The sequence below is a fragment of the Neolamprologus brichardi genome, chromosome 12, assembly GCF_056152115.1.
Source record: "Neolamprologus brichardi isolate AB-2024 chromosome 12, ASM5615211v1, whole genome shotgun sequence".
NCBI classification, from domain to species: domain Eukaryota; kingdom Metazoa; phylum Chordata; class Actinopteri; order Cichliformes; family Cichlidae; genus Neolamprologus; species Neolamprologus brichardi.
Genome location: NC_142115.1, coordinates 29885439 through 29906392, shown reverse-complemented (window position 1 = coordinate 29906392; position 20954 = coordinate 29885439). Strand labels below are relative to the sequence as shown.

Here is a 20954-nt window from a genome sequence, read left to right as displayed (position 1 = left end):
CTTTCAAAGCAAAAATCACTGACAGTCACCCCACAGTCTTTCCCACATCGTCATGGTCTCCAATAACCTTATCCCACTGTGGTTACTGCAGCTCCCCTGTTCTTTAATAACTTGTACCGGTACACTTGATCTCCATTCCCTCCATCCTCTTCTTACTCTCCAAGACTCCTTTTGCGAGTCTGTTCTTTCCCAATCATCTGGTAACTGTTCCCTACCATCCAGTCTCGTTCTCAGCTGGCACCACCATGAGATAACATCCATCCATATGATGTGTTACCCTATCTTCCTCCTTTTCTTGAAATACCTCTTCACTACATCCAACAAATTCATAAAAAAAATTGTAGATGATGTGAAAAATTATTTCAATAAGCTACCTCCCAAAAACCTTTGGCAAGCACTTTTTATATATTTAACACATTTCTTCATATATTTGAAGGATTCTTGTTTCTGTGCTCCTTCCCATCTTTTACTCAGTTTTAACTGTTAATCATCACCCGAGTAGGATCATTACATGTCCATTTTAACACATCTGGAGTGTTAGAATCTTTTTATGTTGACATGAGTCACATTTGAAGCTGTTAAACGTAAATTCAGTGAATATAAAATGCAAAAATCACCCATTTTTGCATTTAATTAAATTGTTATTTTCTATACGATGCCTTTTGTTTTTCAGTTTTGGACTATTTCAGAAAAATAAAGGAGACGTGAGTTGCTCAAGCTGCTGTGTTTTGCCCAGACTTCCTCCGCTTCAAATGAGCATTCGCAAGCACCCTGACCTCTAACCTCCTCCTAATCCCCTGTGATCCAGGCGGCTGTTGCTCAGCATCATCCTGCATCTTTATGTGCGTCATCAAAAGCAGCTTGCGTTGGCTGCAGCTCCCTCTCCTCCCCTCTGCTGGATGCCGAGCTATCTGTTTAACACGCTTTTTCATCAAATGTTGGGATCTCCTTCCAGCTTGGTGAGGTCAGAGGCCGTGCCCATGAACATGCTGCGTCCTCGTTCCAGCCGGCTCTTCTTGTCCGTGAGCCGAAAGGCCTCCATGAACTCGTCGATGTCTATGCTGCCGTCGTGGTTGCTGTCAATTGTGACGGCCAGGTCGGAGATGGCCTCGTCGGTGATCTCCATTTTCAGGTAGACGCTCAGCAGCTTCCAGGTCTGACGGAAGTCCTGAATGCTGATGAACCCTGAGGTGGAGGAGAAGGAGGAGGAGATTAGAGGTTCAAGAAGGAGTAATAGGCAGAAACTGTTAAAGAAAAGTGTTGCTGTCTGTGTTTGCATGTGATCAGAGAGGCGGGATGGAAAGGCTAGTAGATCAGTGGGTTAGTCATCGTTAGGAATCAGGCGACCGTAACCTCCTGCTGCCTGTTTTGCACGCTACAGATGAGCTAAGCTCAGCAGACGTCTCCCACAGACACATCAGAGCCCTGACACACTTGACTCCTTCTCTCAATCATCTATGTAGATTATAAAAGTTAAGTAATTCATTTTTCCTTTGGCAGCAGTTAAAAATTAAGTTAAACATAACTAATATATAACAAATAAATCAAGAGAAAAGTGTGTAGATTAAATATGACAAAACAATTATCTCAATAAGGTAAAAATCCAAAGCCACAATACATAAAGAGAAATTTTAGTTATTTAATGAAGAAAAGTATTTCTTTCATGTCTTTTGAAATTAAATCTGGCACTTGTTATATATTAATATTAGGCACATATTACTATGTAATTAGTAAATTAAATGTTTTAAGGCAAAAACTGACATTTAATTGAAGTTATATAATCACTATATTTCCGACTGAGTGCATTTGGTTGCAGCTCAGGAGGTAGAGTAGATCATCTACTAATCAGAAAGTTGGTGGGTTGATCCCTGGCTGCTCCAGTCTGCTTGCCAAATATCCTTGGGCAAGATACAAACCCCAAGTTGCTCATCCATTGGAGCGTGAATGTGTGTGATAGAAAGGACTTAAACATGTATTTTTTCTCTGTGCTGTTACTTGGGAATGATGCAAAACTGAGCGATCTAAGGGTAATATATTCCATTAGCAGATTTGCTTCTGCATCGAACAGCAATAAACAGTGGGTGTTTTACCCGAATTGTCCGTGTCTACAATCCTGAAGATTGTCTCCAAAGTGGAGCGGTGGCGATACAACGTTTCCAGCAGACTCTGGTCAATATGCTGCAAAGACCAAAAGAAGAAAGTCCCATATTTATAAAACAACACAAATAAAGTACAAAAGGAACATCTGCAGCATTCTGGTGATATTTTATATGCAGCATCTTTCAGATTGGTCAGAAAAATAATGTTGTTTAAGCAGCAAAACTCTGTTTGAATACAACCTGGGAACTGAAAAGATTTATTCCCACGCAGATGTTAATTTTAGGATTCTGGTAAACATGTTCTTAGTCATCTTTAAGGAGGTTTTCACCTTTTACCAAAAGGCAAAACAAAAACAAAGGCCAATCCTAGAGTGTTCTGAAAGTGTTTACTTTACTTAATTGACTTCTGACATTTATTGTCTCAAGTTGGTCTCAAGGGGCTTTTCTCATTTCCCTATTTTGTCCATCCTCGCCTCCCCTGTTTTCCTGCCTGTGACTTGGAAATCTATCTCACTGTGCCATCTTGAAGCAACTCTCATTCCTAACTCATTCTACTTGGGTAGACAGGAAGGTTACAAGGAAACCTGTAATCGATGATACACAGGTGTATCCTTTACAAATAATTTTAGTCAACAACACATGACAGCAGCATGACGCCACGGAATACACACCGTGCCAGGAAAAGGACACAAATCAATGTTCCTTTGTATCCATTTAACCAATTTCAAGGGTGGAAGGGCAATTTATCTTTTCTACTTCTCTACAACTCCCTGAATCTCGGTATAAAGATCCCTTTTCTAAAGTTTCTCCATATTACATTACTGCATTTTCATGTAAACATTGCTACATCAGCTAAGACAGAGCCGGTGAGTTCTTACATCTGTTTTGGATCCTGTGATGGCAAGCTCGTTGAACCACTCGTAGTAGTCTATCGTGCCTTCGCTGTTCTTGCAGGTGACCAGCTGAGAGCGAAGCATCCTCCAGGGCAGATCCAGATGCATCACACTCTCCACTGTAGAGGCCCAGTCGTTCAGAGACACCAGACCTAATAGAGGTGAAAGGTCATACTAATTATAAGAGCGCAAAGCTCTAATCCAAGTTTGATCACTGTCTACCTTGTCTAGACTATATCTAAGAAGTATTTTGCCACACAGTTTGAAAACATTCACACTAAAATATTATACTTTGTTATTTTGTGACACATTAAAGCCCAGAAAATGTAAACAGCAGGCTTTTTCTCTGCACTGTGAGAGCCAACCAAAAGCTAACTCAGTTCTGTTTTCAGGTTTTTCAAATCCTGTGTGTATAATAATTAATAAACTACCTTTACTTGTAGGCTGTGTTTCAAAGAGAATCAAATGTTTGCTTATCCAAAAATATGTTGAAAAGTCCAACAACATCCATCCAAGTACCTTCCTTTTTTTCACACTATTTTGTGTTAGGCAAAGCCGTTTGTCTATTGTAAGTGAAATTAAATCCCTGAAACAGAAGTTTCTGTGAAACTCTGAAATCTTCTGAGCTAGACTTTTGCCCAGCCCACACGTTGTTTTCATCCTGCACGGGGATCATTATGTTCCACACAAATACAAAGGTGTGGGCTCATATTTCTTTCCAGCAAGTGAATATCTCTTGAGAACTACATGGAAAAAAAAAGAAGGAAAGATCTGCAACAAAAAGTAAAGACTGATCCGATGAGGAGTGAATCAGTTTATGAAACTCAAACTACACACACCTTTGTTCTCGCTGTCAAACTTTCTGAAGGCACAGAGGAGGTCAGACTTGTGCGCAAACAGCTGCTCCCGCAGGACTCTGAGAGCTGAGCGCTCGGTTCGCCCAACACTGCAGATGACGAACGGCAAACACAACAGCGTGGCAAACAATGGTTATCAAAGAAAGAGGCAAAAACGGTTTCTCATCAACGTCAGAAACATTTCAGGTGCTTAATTTGTAAATTTTTAAAGTTAATAATGTAGATAAGCTGTGTAGACATGCGGAAACCACTAGTTTCATAAAGCTTCCTTATTGTCTGTTTAAAGGGAGCCTATTGTACTTCCCCTTATTATCTGGCCTGCGTATTCTGTTATAATGGATGCTAGTCATATTAAATGTGGCCAAAGTCTGACATTAGAAAGTTAGTGTATCTCAGGATTCAGTCTGCTTTAACGGGTCCATAGCAAACAGTTTTTTCTACTCTCTCTACCCTTGGCTCTGGCACACATCTCTGACTGTGGACAGAGGTCTGAAGGTCTGCTTCAGACTAAGGATGAACTGAGGTTCTGCTCCAAGGCCCTGCATAATCAATATAAGGATTATTTTGATCAGTGAATTATGCAAAGCTACTCCTAGCCTTTTAAGACTAAAGCAAGTTTTAATTAAGTGAAGAGATGATCTGGTAATGAAGAATTTGTCTAATGAAGTGAGTGTTAGTAGTACCTCTGTCTCACAGTGAGCTCTCTCGTCATGCTGCTGGCCTGATATTGAATCAAATAAGGCACAAGGTCAGGGCCCAGCTTCACGTAAGCCCCCCTGTTGCTCCCCACGTCATAGTAATTGGAGGCAGAGAACAGAGTGAGGACCTGGGTGAATGAAAGAAAGGACAAACCTGTCATTGAAGAGGAAGGAAACACTGATGCTGATCAGGGGAGAGGTTTATGGTACATATGATACTTTAGAGTGAGGCTGATTTTGGTTTTAAAGTACTGAATTTAGACAGCGAGCTGTAGGATTACTGAGCTGACCTTACGGTTGTGGCAGAACTCATAGCCCTCCTGTTTGCACTCATGGGAGCGAATGATGAGCTGCAGATTGTGTCTGTTCAGGAAGTCCTCGGTGACATCAGGGCCCCAGTAGCAGCCTCCACCCCTTACCTCGTTGGGTATGCATCCATCCTGAGTCATCGGGTCACTCCACAGCAGGTCCAGGATCTGGTGGGACAAAGAACTCTAAGTCTTAAAGTTTCTCTACTATATTTAATAACCATTTCTAGCATTGGTGCGTAGTCCAACTTCACTGTCTGCTATTCAGTAAAAGATAAACATTAAATAAGATAAAAAATAAAATAAAACAGAAGAGTCAGAAAAAAATCTGTGGAAACACCAGCTGGGGAAAAAGCTAGCCAATTTTTAAGAGTAGATTGAAGTCAGAGCAGAGAGATTAGTGACGTGGGGGATTACAGCCTCTGAAGTCTTACGCAGGCAACACACAGCACCTCCTGTTAGGTGAGCGTTGATTACTGTGTGTTTGTCTTTCAGGCTATAACTGGAGCAGGAGTGAGGTGAAAAGTCACGACCTCTGACAAAATAGTAAGTCAGTATAAAAATTTGTGAAGAGTGTGAGTTTGTGGTCAGGTTAGACTGGTGGTAATTTATTTGGGAGTAAAACTACTAACATCTTACTACAATCTGTCACAGTTACATGCTTCACATCATACAAATTGTAATATTAGACAAAGGCAACAAGAGTAAATAGAGTAATATTTATTAAGGAAAAAAAAAAGCTATCCAAACCTACCAACCTAACATGAAAAAGTAGTTGTCCCCTAAATCTAATAACATCCTCGCCGGCAACACCTGCAATCAAGGAAATGAGTCTTTCAGATTGCTGTGGAGGAATTTTGGCCCACTCTTTGTTGCAGAATTTTTGAAATTCCGCCAAATTGGAAAGTTTAAGTTTATGCCAAAGCATTTCGATGTAAGTCCAGACTTTGACGAGGCCACTCTAAAACCTTCCTTTTGGCAGTAATGAGGCCTGAGAGTGGCTAGTGAATGTGAAAAATGTGGTTAATCACAGTTACTTCATGATTTAATCAGGGTGGGAGTCTGGTAGATTTGGTTAGCTTTTTCTCTTCCCATCATCATTTTAAAAAAGACATATTTTTATTAAATTGGGGTTTTTTTTGTCTGTTTTTTTAAAAAAATTTGAAGCATGCACATGTGACAAATACACAAAGAAAGTGGATTTTGTAGTGGATTGTTTTTTTTTTTTTCCTGTTTTCAGCTGTCTCCCGTTAAACATCTGGCTTTACATTTTTCTAGTTTTGGAATAATAAAACTGATTTTGTTCTAACACTGACACAAAAGACTCATTGTTTACTTAGCAGCTTCTAAGAAAACATCTCTGCTCCATACTCGCCTGTTTCCACTCATCCACGGTGGTGTCACTGCTGCCAGAGTCGGTGGACAAAAACAGAGAATCTTGCTCCGGTTTGTTGATCTGGGCGTTCAGAGTTGGCTCTTCCCTCCTGCTGAGCTCCAGCTGGTTCTCCATGTTCACTCTGATCCGATCCGAGAAGTCCTGCAGCGAGCGATTTTGGAAGCAATGTCGGGTTCCCATGGGTTTGGGATACGTGAAAGAGGCCCGACGCTGGAAGACCCTGCTGATGGCTGCGGTGTCCACATCTGTGTCCGAGTCAATGGATATTCCCGCCAAGCTGTGGTGTCTCTTCTTCGGAGGTCTCATAGCCGAGATGTACTGAAGGAAAACAGGAAAACAGATTACACACATTGCAAGGATAGTGGAAAAATAACAGCTTTACTCATCACATGCTGGTTCCTCACAATGTGTCTGTCAACTCTGGCGAGGACGCCGAGGTCCGTGGAGTCAGAGATCCCTCCGTGGAGGACCAGCACCTTCTGGTCGATCACTGTTGCTAATGGCAACCAGCTGAAAATCTTCTGCAGCAGCTTCAGGATCCTCTTCCCGTGCATCTGATGTAAAACACAATCAGCAAAAGTTACTCAGTTAGTGCTTTTTTATTTCTCTCCTTTGTTTTTGCTCTCCTTGCAGACAGAAAGTCAGTTTGCTAAGCCGTAACATGTTTGTGAAGAGTTTACAAAGTTACATTAACAAGGAGATGCTTAAAAATAATGAAATTTTCAGTTTTAGTTTACAAAAATTAAACTCCATTTGTTGATAAGATTGAATGAACCCACAGTATCTGTCTAACTTTAGCATCAAATCACAATCTTAATCATCTCAAAGTGCTTTATATATAGAAACCCAACCATCTATCGTTGGTTGATCCACCTGCAACTGGGAACGGTGGGAACAAAGAACCCTTAGACAGAACTAGTTTATTTCTGTGTGTGACTGAGATGTTGCACTGTAACTTAAGACAGCATGCAGTAAGGAAACCTCTGTTTTGTTTTGTATTTCTTCTGTCAGTCTTCAGACCAGCTCAGTCCCCCTGACTCAACAGAGACCAGATGTCACCTTCTTTAATGACCATAGATCCTCTTAGCAACGTGGAGGAGTGACTGGTCTTATGTACATAAGACACTGGTTTATATTGAGCTTTCCTGGGAAGGCATGGGTGAAGGTGACCACATAAGTTTTAATTTGCTGCTGCCTAGTAAAGCAGCGATAAGGAGGTGCAGGTTTGCATGAGATGAACCTACCTTGTACTTATTCAACACCTCCTTGGTGAAGCCGTACCTAAACCATCCAGAGGAGTAAAGAAATAAAAGTTTGAATGACAACAGATGAATTTGTGTATGTACATGTAGTGTATGTTTATTAATTTCACCTGAGGTTGACTATGTGGTCCTCGTGGTTTCCTCTGTTCAGGTAGACATCACTCGGGTAAACGAGCAGGAATGCAAACAAGATGAGGAGGATCTCAATAGAGTCCCTGCCTCTGTCCACAAAGTCTCCATTAAACACATAGGGCTTCTCTAAGGACGGCATGCCGTTCTGTCACGTAAACAAGATCGAAGGAGCGCACAGTTAAAGGGACAAGCCGCAGTTTAAGTGTAAACAAATCAACCACATACAAACAAACCAAACAGTAGATTAAACCACTGATGCAAAAAAAGCTGCAGGTAAACTGAAACTAAAACCACCTGATTAACTGACAAAGAAGTTAATCAAAGAAGCACATCAAATACTCTCTGATTACAGCACCTCAATGCAAAACATGAAAATCATTTGATTCTCAGGAGTTTAAAATTATATATATTAATCTTTATTAAATTATTTAACTACACAAAAACATTTATTAAGGACATTTTTGGAAGATTATCCTTAAATTATCTTGAACATATGAAGCAGGTTTGAAGATGAAGCAGTGATAGCAATAAAAATTATAAATTTTTATTGATTTTAATAATCATCATTTGTAAATTCCATTTTTAAAATGGTATATAAGGCTCATCAGATGAAAAAAGTCATTATTCTGGGTTCAAATATGGGATTAATCCAGCACATTCAAAATGTTTAAGTTTTCATACCTTATAGAAAATCAGCAGCAGGTCTTCCAGCTGTCCGTGCAAATCACCTGTAACAACAGGACAGAAAGGGCTGGCTTAAAAATGACTGGAAGTTACAGCACACTTAATTTGTATCTATACTTTTAATTTAAATTCTGCAACTTTAATATTTCACTTTCTTCCACTATGAAACAATGGTTTCTGTTGGCCAGCAGAATTGGCCAAAGTCCAGTTTCTTATAATAAAACAAGACTAACATTTTAACGCTTTTTTGATTTTTCATTGTCTTTACTAAATATTTCCAAATTTCATCAGTTCCATGTGCTTTACCACCACTATCAAAGAATATCTTTATCATACCACAAATCGTGATTTCTTTGCTGTGGCAGGTGGAGATACGGTTGATATTTGGCAACATGCGGAGCAGTTTCCACGTCTCCAAGAGGAGCTGAAGGACGTAGCGTGAGTGCAGCTGCTGCTGGGAGAGAAACGTGTTAGCAAGAAGGCCTCCAAAACAGAGAAAGCAAAGTCACAAGCATATAGGAAATAACTAAGACCACTGCAAATAAAGCGTTTTACATTACAATGCAGTCAATTAATGGCACGTGCTGAACTTGGATGTAGAACATTTTCTCCAAAAAGACCTACTTTCTTATTCCTGAAAGCCTCCACCAGACCGACTGCTTCCTCTACCGTCAGAGGAAAGGTGAGATGAGGTCCCGAGTAAATCTCCGGCACCTCGATGTTCTTGTAGCAGAAGAACCTCTCCCACTCTGCGTCCCGGCAGACCTCGTTCTCTCTGAAGATGTGCGAGATCAAATTTCCTGCAAGGTGGAGATGGTTCAAACTCAGAGATTTGATTTACAGAGAAAAAAAACCAAAAACAAACTCAGAATAAATACAGAAGTCTTACGTTCATTGCTCGATGGTGTGAAATTGTCCATGAGGTAGCCAAGGAAATTATAAAGCTGCACAAGAAGGAGACAAAAAGGTTGTAGTTTTTTTGTTAATTGTGTTTTATTAAACACTCAGGTCTCGACTGGTTTGTGGCAGCAGTTTCTCACCTTGATCTGGGCCTGCTCTCCGGAGTATTCGATGGACTGGAAGATGTTCCAGGTGTATCTCCGCCTCATCTCTGTGCGGGCGACGTACTGACGGTACCATCGCTGAATCAGGATGGCAGCTCTTATGGCTGAAACACAGAACACATGTGATCAAGAAAAACCTCACATTTTAATCATTTTTTTCACATCCTACTATTGACACACACAGTATAAGAGGCGCTGCAAGACAAAAACCTGCTGTTTTTAAAACCTTTTTAAAGCAAAATTTCAAAACACTTTTTTATTATTAGACTTGACTACCAATTCTAAGACTGTTTATTTCCTGATGTGCATTCAAGTCACAAGAGAAAGCTTAAACTAACTTCTCAAATAGTGCTTGGAGGACAAACCAAGAGGCCAAACAAGGGTATTTATACTATAGCGGTACTATAGTGGATGTGGTATCATCACCTTTAGATGGGGCTGAATTCAGCGCATTAGAGACCCAGAAAATGTCTCTGTCTGAATTAGTTTAACATTAAAAAAGGTTTAATTTTAACACAAATTAGGATATTTTTCCCCTCTGAAACAAATATTTTTCTTCCTAACTGTAACTAAGTATTGGCACCAAAACCCAACCAAATGTTAGTTAAAGCTGGAGTTATAGGTGTCCGATACCCTGTTCTTCCAATTATCTCAGATCCTTTTTTTTTTTTTTTTTTTACCTTGAAATACTCTTAAAGGACTTCAGGAACACTTTTATTTCCATTCAGATTGGAGGAACAAACAGTTTAGCTGGATAACTTGTTCCTAACTTCCCTGAACCAACACTTAGCAATGAATTTCTACAAGTAATCAAAGAGTAAAGTTACTGTTAAATAAAAAAAAAGGCATAGTGGCAGTTTTATGTCTGTATGGTTGACTTTAAAACCATCATCAGAAACAGATACGGGTGTTTACTTTCTCCACTTTTCAATTAAAGCTACATCCTATCTGCAACTTTTAGTAAAAATATTTCCACCTCTATGCTTGACCCAGATACCAGAGGTCTGAGTTTATGTCCAACATCTGCCAAACAGAAACATCAACAAGACAAAAAAGGTCAAGCAGATGTGGCTTACTTGTAACAGCTGCAGGCAGCAGAGAAAAAAGAAACACCAAAAGACAAACACAAAGACAACACATAAGAGCCAGAATAAGGAAAAACAGGAAAGAGTAAAACTTAGTAAAACTGCAATCAGCGTGATTGGTCATCGACCATGTATGTCAGTGTATGCGTATCACCTCTTCCACTGGATGTGGTGTGTTTGTGGAGATGGTTAGACTTTGTGACGCCACATCCCATGACTGTTCCTGTTCAAAGGACCAATCAATCATCGCATCAGTGCAAAAGGATTCAGAGTACATTCGGGTAATTCATCTGCTAGATTTAATATTTGAGCACATATTTACACTGGACTGCTTAAGTACTAAAGAGTTTTAGGCTTTGAAGCCACTACATTGTTCTCAGGCTGAGATAGAAGTTCATTACTCTGCTTCGTGCACATTTTTTAATAGCTCTGCTTCTTTTTTTAACTCTAAGACACACCTTCATTGATACTGAGAAATGCTGAGCATGGCTCAGAAGCAGCAGCAGTAGGCAGAGAGCTGGAAGACATTGAACTCATTCAACTTTGTGGCCTTTTAATCTCATTACCCGCTGGTTGGCCTCAATCCTGCCACACAGGACTGTTTTGTCTGAATTCTACGAAGGGTTATGTAAAGCAATCTATGGAAAAAAGGAGGCAGAAATACCTTCACAGCTGGAAACCATTTTGAACAAATCAGCATTGAGAATTTGGAAAAATCTAATAAAACAATGAGCATTGAATTCTGAATGGTTTGTTTTGTTTGATTATTTCATATTGTATCACATTTCAGGAACAAATTAAAGTCTTGTTCTATGCCAAACGTGGATACAAAATTTAGTAATATATGACCATAAGAAAAGAACCAAAACTGTGATGTTTAGCGTCTTTTTTCCCAGTTGGAACCTGCTTTTTAGCTAGCTGCTGTCGAAATCCATCTATACAGACTCACTCAACTATTACATCTTGAAATCTGTTGCTTACTTACGCGGTCACCTTCTTTATCCAGTCACCACTTCCCAGGTTATTTGGCTGTCAGCTTTCAGTTCATTTGAGTGTTTAAAAAGCCCTTTGCTGTGTTGCATCCTTCACCAGAATAGCAGCAAGATGTCAGTTAGACCGGTCATTGTACATAAGCTTCATGTATGAAGCAACCCCGACCATGCAGCTCTCCTGGACTGTGGCTGAAGCTGCTTTAGTCTTTAGTCCCTTGGTGTGATCACATAATCAAATCACAAAGCCAGAAGTGGATTATCTGATCTAATGACCTGATAGGTCCAAATGGTTCTTCAAGTAGGGAGATGGAAAGGTTTCAGAGGTAAACATTGGTGGCAAGAGGAGACCAAGTCTGTGTTTACATGTGAGCACCTACTGATGATATGTCTGTAGATAAAAACAAATTCAAATATTCTTCACCATTGACTTGATTTTATTTTGGATTTCACTGACCATTTTCTTAAATACTCAACCCCCAAGCGCAACAGTTTCTTCAACTCTGATCCTTTTTTTATGATCTATAAAATTTTGGTGTGTGGGATGTTAAATTTTTTTTAAACCATTGAAGTGGTACATATCTCCAAAAGTTGATTCTGTTCATCTGGACTATAGTCATCACTTGGATGAGTGACGAAACGTTTCGTTTTACTTACCTGGATGATTGAGCATGCATCAAGAACATAAAACCTAAATTTATACACCATATATCCATACCCAATGAATAGATTTAACCTAGAATAAATAGCACCAGCATAAAGCACCGAAGAATAAATTAGTTTTTCAAAAAATCATTTCTGGTTCAAATTTCTGTTGACTTTATAGCTTTTCATTTTCACAAGAAAATATCTTAAAGTCGAAGATGTTTGATTTGGGTTTTTAAAAAAGCAAGCAGACGTTACATTTTAGAAGTATTTACTGCGAAATTTGTACTTGTAGTCATTGGAAATATTTACACTAACTTTCTAACTATAACTTCGACATTACCTTTGAGGGGGTCATGTTATCTCCCTCTACATAACGTCAAAACAAAACATTTAAATCTGGGTTAAGGATAAACAATTACAACGCAGCTGAACACTTTCGCTCTTGAACGCCTCCCTCACGGGACGCTTTCATAATATCGCAGGTGAGTGAGGAACTAAACGTCCTTTTCTGCATGCTGCATGACAACAGACTAATAATTTGGGTTAATTTGGCTCACGGTGTTTTGCGCTAAACCTTTTTCTTCTTCTTCTTCTTTTTTTTTTTTTTTTGCCTCTAAATGAATAAATGAAGAAAACAAAGACTCATAGCAAAAGCGGAAATGCAGCTACTGGTTTGTGTAACATTAGAGATCATAAAGGTTCAGGGTGGCAGTTATTCCCTCAGTTTCCGGTTTAATAGGCATTTAAAGACATTAAATACAAAAGCCCCGCAGTCCCAACATGTTTCTGAAAGTCACAGCCGCGTAGACTGTTTCCCACTTCTTCTTCTTTTTTTAGCGTTATGTAAGAGGTTATATTGCCCTGGTGCTATCAGCATGGTTGAGTCAAACATTAAAGAGTTTACAGCGTGTGGACTCTTAAAAAGTTAATCCACTGAAAGGGGCTTAAGAATAAAAGATCATAAAAGTAATCACGTGTCCCGATGTTTTTGGTAGTGTAGGTGTCATTTTCTCAGCACCTGGATCGCTGTTTCTGTAGTAAGCGTCTTGAGGCGACGTTTCAATTCAATTCAATTCAATTTTATTTATATAGCGCCAAATCACAACAAATGTCGCCTCAAGGCGCTTCATAGATACAGAGAAAAGCCCAACAATCATATGACCCCCTATGAGCAAGCACTTTGGCGACAGTGGGAAGGAAAAACTCCCTTTTAACAGGAAGAAACCTCCAGCAGAACCAGGCTCAGGGAGGGGCGGCCATCTGCTGCGACCGGTTGGGGTGAGAGAAGGAAGACAGGATAAAGACATGCTGTGGAAGAGAGACAGAGATTAATAACAGATACGATTCAATGCAGAGAGGTCTGTTAATACATAGTGAGTGAGAAAGGTGACTGGAAAGGAAAAACTCAATGCATCATGGGAATCCCCCGGCAGCCTACATCTATTGCAGCATAACTAAGGGAGGATTCAGGGTCACCTGGTCCAGCCCTAACTATATGCTTTAGCAAAAAGGAAAGTTTTAAGCCTAATCTTAAAAGTAGAGATAGTGTCTGTCTCCCGAATCCAAACTGGAAGCTGGTTCCACAGAAGAGGGGCCTGAAAACTGAAGGCTCTCCCTCCCATTCTACTTTTAAATACTCTAGGAACAACAAGTAGGCCTGCAGAGCGAGAGCGAAGTGCTCTAATAGGGTGATATGGTACTACAAGGTCATTAAGATAAGATGGGGCCTGATTATTTAAGACCTTGTATGTGAGGAGCAGGATTTTGAATTCAATTCTGGATTTAACAGGAAGCCAATGAAGGGAAGCCAAAACAGGAGAAATATGCTCTCTCTTTCTAGTCCCTGTCAGTACTCTTGCTGCAGCATTTTGGATTAACTGAAGGCTTTTCAGTGAGTTTTTTGGACATCCTGATAATAATGAATTGCAGTAGTCCAGCCTGGAAGTAATAAATGCATGAACTAGTTTTTCAGCGTCACTCTGAGACAGGATATTTCTAATTTTAGAGATGTTGCGCAAATGGAAGAACGCAGTCTTACATATTTGTTTAATATGTGCGTTGAAGGACATATCCTGGTCAAAAATGACTCCAAGGTTCCTCACAGTGTTACTGGAGGCCAAGGTAATGCCATCCAGAGTAAGAATCTGGTTAGATACCAAATTTCTAAGCTTTTCAGCGCCGAGTACAATGACCTCAGTTTTATCTGAGTTGAGAAGCAGAAAGTTAGTGGCCATCCAAGTCTTTATGTCTTTAAGACACTCCTGCAGTTTAACTAATTGGTGTGTGTTATCTGGCTTCATGGACAGATAGAGCTGGGTGTCATCAGCATAGCAGTGAAAATGTATGCTATGTCTTCTAATGATGCTGCCTAGGGGAAGCATGTATAATGTAAACAGAATTGGTCCTAGCACTGAACCCTGTGGAACTCCATAATTAACCTCAGTGTGTGAAGAGGACTCTCCATTTACATGCACAAATTGGAGTCTATTAGATAGATATGATACAAACCACTGCAGTGCAATACCTGTAATACCTACAGCATGTTCTAATCGCTCTAATAGAATATTATGGTCAACAGTATCGAATGCTGCACTAAGGTCAAGAAGGACAAGCACAGAGATGAGTCCACTGTCGGAGGCCATAAGAAGATCATTTGTAACCTTCACTAAAGCTGTTTCTGTGCTGTGATAAGCTCTGAAACCTGACTGAAACTCTTCAAATAAACCATTCCTCTGCAGATGATCTGTTAGCTGTTTGACAACTACTCTTTCAAGGATTTTTGATATGAAAGGAAGGTTGGAGATTGGCCTATAATTAGCTAAGACTGCTGGGTCTAGAGATGGCTTTTTGAGTAAAGGTTTAACTGCAGCCACCTTGAAGGCCTGTGGTACATAGCCGATTATTAGAGATAGGTTGATCATATATAAGATCGAAGAATTAATCAATGGCAGAACTTCTTTGAGCAGTTTTGTAGGAATGGGGTCTAAAAGACACGTTGATGGTTTGGAGGAAGTAATTATTGACGTTAACTCAGAAAGATCGATTGGAAAAAAAGAGTCTAACTTAACATCAATGGAACTACAAGTAGCTGTAGATAATATTACATCTGTGGGATGATTATTGGTAATTTTGACGTTTGTTGTGATTTGGCGCTATATAAATAAAATTGAATTGAATTGAATTGTTTGTGTCTTTGAAGACAAGGCAGCTTTTTATAACGCTGTATTGTTATTAGGGGAGGTCAACATATCAGAATTTAATGTAGGAGCTGTTTTTTTAGGGTTGTTATTCAATCTTGGGCGTGTAGCATGATTTCATAATCCACTTCACTACTGAGCGACGGGACAAAGGCAAACTGTAGGTGTCAGCTGATTAATGAACTTGTTAATTTAGCGGCATAGGGTTAAGGTGTTTAGCAGGAGAGGCAGTGCCCCACAGCGTCATTGCAGCTACTGCAGTGGGAAACTGTTGTGGTTTATGAAAAAATTACAAAGTGACTTTAGGACACATTTTTTATTTTGTAGTTTGGATTTGCAGTTAGGATCAAGGCGCACAGATATTATAGTGTCTTCTTTTAAAAAGTACTGTTTGATTTGAATATAACGTAATGACCCTAAATAATTTTTTTTCTTGAAGTTTCATTTGAAAGGGTGACGATTGCATTTCCTTTGTTGAATAATTAGTTTCCTGGTAAATGACGCAAGAGAGGCAAAGCTCTACAGGCTGTTCAGTCCATTACCCCCAACCAGTCATGGCAGATGACCTGAGCCCTGTTCTGCTGGAAGTTTCTTCCTGTTAACAGGGAGTTTTTTGTTCCCACTGTCACCTACTGCTTCCTTAAAGAGTTTTTTTTTATTATTGTTGGGCTTTCCTGTCTGTTTCTCTTTGTCTCTATAGCCATTGTTTGGCTGTTTATATATTGATTGATAATACTTTATTCATCCCAAGGGAAATTGTTTTAAAGGCTGCCAGGCGATCCAGCACCATATGTCTGTGTTAACACGCAGTTGGAGTGGTGTACATATTAAAGTCACTGATGAATGTTTATATAGAACAGTCACTACTGATATAAAACTGTTGAATGAGGGAAAATGGTAAAATTAGAGTCTGCATGGGTGGGTCACCTGTTTGAGCTGCAGAGTTACACAACTGCAGAGAGGCTGTGATCCTGATCAGTCCTACTGGAGGTGATTAATAATTGTAATGGTAATAATTAGAGTATAAGAGTTACTGCAGTTGTGCTTCATGCAAAAAATGCAGTCTCCATTTGGAGTCGCTCATATGGATCTTGCTGCTGCATGCTCGATAAAGATATTTTGACTTGCGACTCCTACAAAGGGTAAGCAATACACAAAAAACGGATTGCATTTGTACTGACCATTAATACAGCCAAATGGCTGGTGTTTTTTTAAAAAAAATTAAAGCTCTGTGAACAAATTTGTCATCTCCAGGTTTTTGTGGTGTTGTGGTATGAGTGTTACTTATAGTAAAATTGATGTGGACACAGTTAAAGCTAGATCACTAGATGTCTCATACCACTAACAACATAAGCATGGGACGTAACCTAACCCCTAAAGCTCTGTGTTGTGGCCACCAGTTAAAGTTTGTTCTTTTTTTCCTTTTAAATACTTCTACTTAATTTCTGAGAGAATCCAGTTATTCCATCATTTTGGGATGCGACTTGGCTTTAAAACTGAAATCACTTTTAAGCCTCAGCCTCAGGTGCAGTTATAAAAGTTAAATTCTTGAGAACAGTTCTGTTTTGTAATTATCTCTAATGTTAAAAACCAAAGAACTAATTGTTAGTGGCAGCGGCATGGTGTTTGACGTCAACATTACCCACAAATGAAAGGACTGCCAACAATATGAGGACAGACGGTTCACTGAAAAAATGCCTGTGTTGTCCCCAAACAGTGCTCATTTAACATAGCTTCAAGGAATCAGCACAGAGATGCTTGTTATGATCTTCTAAACAACATCAGTTGAAATTCAGTCAACAATATTGGCTTAGTTTCTGCAGTGAGCATCTGACCAACAACCTCATCATCATCCTCTGCCGTGGAGATGATCCATTTACCCCAGTCTGGATAAAACAAAGGGAACCAATGTGCAGTTTTGTTTGACTGATAGAATGAAAGTTTTCATCTCTCTTCATCATCATATCATTGTTTTCATCCAACCAGGTTTAATAATTTTTTTAAAAATTATGCTTTCTTTTCTTTCTCACACACATCCATATTTCTAGGCTGGAGATGTGATTTCACAATCTTCTGCTCTGACTTCGGGTGCCAGATTGTCTTTACTGCACATTCATTTTTAGCTCTTAAGAGATCAAGAATTGTAGTAATTCATTCATTCATTCATTTTTTGGGGGGTTAGTGATGCACAAGGACAAGCTGTTACATGACAAACCTAAATTTCTCTGAAACTACATTTTTATTGCACAATAAAAGTAGTTTTATTACGCTTGTGAAAGGGGGAGGGAACTTCAGCGCCGTTAGTATGAGCGATCAGAGCATTCACCACGTCGTGTTCTGCTTTAGTTGCAGTCTTGACTTGGCTCCAAGCGTTAGAGGATGAAGATCGCTGTGGTGGGAGCCACTGGGCAGACTGGACAGTATCTGGTCAACCAGGCCCTGCAGCAGGGCCACGTGGTCACCGCCCTCGTCAGGAACCCGGGGAAGCTCACCGTGACTCATGAGAATCTCAAGGCAATTATCTGTTTTAAGCTCTGTTACGTGCAATCAACAAAAGTAATCATGGACATTTTAACAGTCAGTCTTGTAACTGTTTTCCAGGTGGTGACGGCTGATATTTTCTCGGCAGACAGTCTGGAGACTCATTTCAAAGACCAGGATGTCATCATGTCCTGCCTCGGCTTCCCAGCCTCCTTCTTCACCGGGGTGACGGGCTACACTCGGTCCATGACTGCTATGGTCAGTGCGATGCAAGAGGCCCGGGTGAACAGGATCATCACCATGACCTCCTGGTACACAGAGCGTAAGTGCATCACACAGATGTGGCCCTTTAGATTTGTTCTTTAATGTAACTGATATTTCTAATCTTGCTTTCTCAAAATGTGAAGGACAGGTGTCAAGGTTTGGCTTTGAGTCAAATGATTAAAAGCTTCTGTTTTAGCTGATTTATGAACATGAGTCATGAGCCTGAACTGAATATGTCACTAAGAAAACGGATGGATGGAGGCACTTTCAAAAACTTGGGCTTTGAAGGTTATTTGGCTTTTGTGGCTCAGGCTGTTCACTGTTTTTTTATTTACTTTTTTCAGCAAACTCTGGAACTCAGTCATCGTACCTGATCAGATTCCTCCTGCTGCCACTAATCCGAAGTGTCCTCAGCAACATGTATGAGATGGAGCAGCTTCTGCAGAAGACGGAGGACATCAACTGGACTGTGGTGCGTCCACCTGGCCTCAAGAACCTTCCGGCCACAGGTAAAAGCAGACAGATTGCATCATGGGTGGGGGGTGTCAACAGAGAATGGCGGAGCTTAATTCAGTGGAAGCTTTCTGACTTAGTGTGATCTGTTTTACCTTAGTGCATAGTCTCACTTTGCTGTGTATAATTTCTCTGAGATCAGCAAATCATGGAGTTCAAGCATGTAACTGGACAAACTGTTAGGTTTTTTACTATCTGGCTGTTGCAATCTTTTTGTCCTTGACAGCTCAAGAGTTTCTAACCCATGAGGGATACTTTGTGCCTGACAACAACGGTCAACCTCCAGGCAGCGCAGTAGGAAGAGGAGACGTGGCTCGCTTCATGCTCTCTCTGCTCAACAGCAACGCCTGGGCCAAGAAGGGAGTCGCCATCACTACTAAATAACAAAGAAGAAGCCAGGCTCGGTGCACCAACATATTGGCTGTATCCATGCAGGGAGACATTTTTCGGGGATATTAATCTTGCAATATTTACAGTGAAGCATTCAGTGTCTGGTGCATCAAATAATTAAAGTTGCAGTCCTCAGTTGTTTAATGCAGTTGAATCTATTGTTTTGTATTTGCGTTTTACAAATTTAGTGCTTTTATTCAGTCATATAAAGCAACGATCTATAGGCACAACTCTTAATGAAGCTTTGCTTCATAAGATGGGAGTATGTTTATAGCTTATGTGGGTAAAGTATCGTGATTGATTTCTCCTATAATAAAACAGCACTGTGTTTACAGCTTGGCTTAAACTTAGCTTTAATAAAATAGCAAGTCCCCCTGAAATCTAGTAAGAACAACCCATCTGAAAGTGTTTTTTTAAGCCTCCAAGCATGGCAATGTATCCATTGTAAACACAGCCAGAGCTATATTCATGGTGAGATTCTGCTGAAGCTGGAATAACTGGTCTAACTGGGGTGAAGTGCCTATTAGGAAAAAAGAGTTGCTAGTAGAAATAACTGTCTAACTGATCAATGTTATTTTATTTACTCTTTTTTTTAAAAAAAAACACACACATATATATATGTGTGTGTGTGTGTGTGTGTGTGTGTGTGTGTCTGTGTGTGTGTGTGTTTGAAAAACAGTGACTAACTGTGAGTGCCTTCCCATGCATATTGCACTGTCAGACACATGATGGCAGTGCTGTGCCACATCTAGTAGTTTTAAGTAAAGCAAAGTTACTTGACTCTTACAGGTCGTGTCCATAAAAGTAAAATGTAATGACAGGTTATCACCAAGTGCTCTGCATATGTTAAAAAAATAAAGAAAAAAAAGTACTGTACACGTTGTGTGAAATGAACAGTTCTGAAAAGGGTGAAGGAATATTTGTGCTAGAAGTTCAAATACAAGGAGCAAAATTAGGAAATATCAGGTTAAATGAAATCCTGAGTTGAGAATTCTTATCAGAGAAAATTATTTGTTGCTTGTATGAGTTTTAGTTGCAGAGTCGCACCCAGCGTCGTGCTTTTGAAGAAGTTGATTCCAGCGAAAGTTTTCACTACTGCTTTTTTAAAGTGAGGATGTGGCTGTGAGCTGTATGCAGGAGTAGGAGAGTGTTTCATATTCGGCCACTCTGATCAGGTTTTTTTTTTGTTTGTTTTTTTTACCTGCTTACAGAAAAGCAAACTGGCAAGTTACCAGAAACCTTAAGGAAAAGAATTCCAAAGTTTCCAACTCAGTCACATGCATTCGTTCAAATGCTTTTCATAGCTAAGCACCTGGTCCAGAATTCAGACACACCTTCTCACTCTGGTGGTTGCTGTATCTTGTCCAGGCATACTTTCACATGCACCCTGACCCACTCTACTTACTGAAGTAGAAAAAGAAAAGCCTCACTTCATTTTTTTGTTTGTTTTTGAATGATGATATAACTTCCCAGTGTCAAGTTTGTGTTAAGGTTTGTTTTTCATTTTCACGCTTACCTATTAAAAGTAATTATTAACACAGTTTGACTATACTGTAAAAAAAAAAAAAAAAAAGTAAAGAGACGTAAACCTTCTCTGTGGTCTTACTCCATCTGGCAGTTCTATCCTCAACATTCTTTGCCCAGTCTATCCACCATCCCTCCTCTCCAGATGTCTTAGTCACTGACTCCACAGTCATTGGTTCTAACCATCAATCTCTTTTCAAACAACTCAACCTGAGCTGTCTCTGATATACTCATTTCTAATCTTGTCCATTGTGGTCACTCTCAACAAAAGCAAGAATTTTAGCATCTTCAACTATGTAAATTCACATGAGTAAAAACCCTCCTCTTGCAGATAAAAAACAAAACAGTTATCAGTACTGGAGACTGCTTTGCTGATTCAGCTGATAAATGAAAAAAACCGAGTCAGTTTGGCTCTGACTGTGTGAGAGGAGGCAGATGAGGATGATATCAGCTGTTTTAATCAGCTGCCA

At 39.8% G+C, this 20954-nt stretch overlaps 2 protein-coding genes across 3 annotated transcripts; one reads left to right on the top strand and one right to left on the bottom strand.

The window, feature by feature from the left end:
• Positions 1-99: 99 nt before the first annotated feature.
• On the bottom strand, positions 100-11639 carry ppef2a (protein phosphatase with EF-hand domain 2a). 2 transcript variants are annotated; one of them, XM_087848760.1, is made up of 17 exons: positions 11464-11639; positions 10633-10701; positions 9370-9497; positions 9219-9273; positions 8954-9129; positions 8666-8780; positions 8327-8373; positions 7624-7790; positions 7496-7532; positions 6656-6805; positions 6231-6569; positions 4838-5023; positions 4533-4675; positions 3832-3938; positions 2978-3144; positions 2091-2178; positions 100-1185 (listed from the first exon to the last, which is right to left on the bottom strand). In XM_087848760.1, exons 2-17 carry the CDS (start codon positions 10691-10693, stop codon positions 932-934), a joined length of 2220 nt encoding a protein of 739 aa, XP_087704886.1. In that variant the 5' UTR covers positions 10694-10701; positions 11464-11639; the 3' UTR covers positions 100-931. The 2 variants fall into 2 exon arrangements, with proteins under 2 accessions (XP_087704886.1, XP_087704885.1); XM_087848759.1 differs by lacking the exons at positions 10633-10701; positions 11464-11639 and adding an exon at positions 10470-10602.
• Positions 11640-12553: 914 nt separating this feature from the next.
• LOC102782827 (flavin reductase (NADPH)-like) lies at positions 12554-19108 on the top strand. Its single transcript, XM_006790044.3, has 5 exons — positions 12554-12597; positions 17659-17826; positions 17914-18115; positions 18402-18566; positions 18797-19108. The coding sequence occupies exons 2-5, from the start codon at positions 17692-17694 to the stop codon at positions 18952-18954; spliced, it is 660 nt and encodes a 219-aa protein (XP_006790107.2). The 5' UTR covers positions 12554-12597; positions 17659-17691; the 3' UTR covers positions 18955-19108.
• Positions 19109-20954: the final 1846 nt, after the last annotated feature.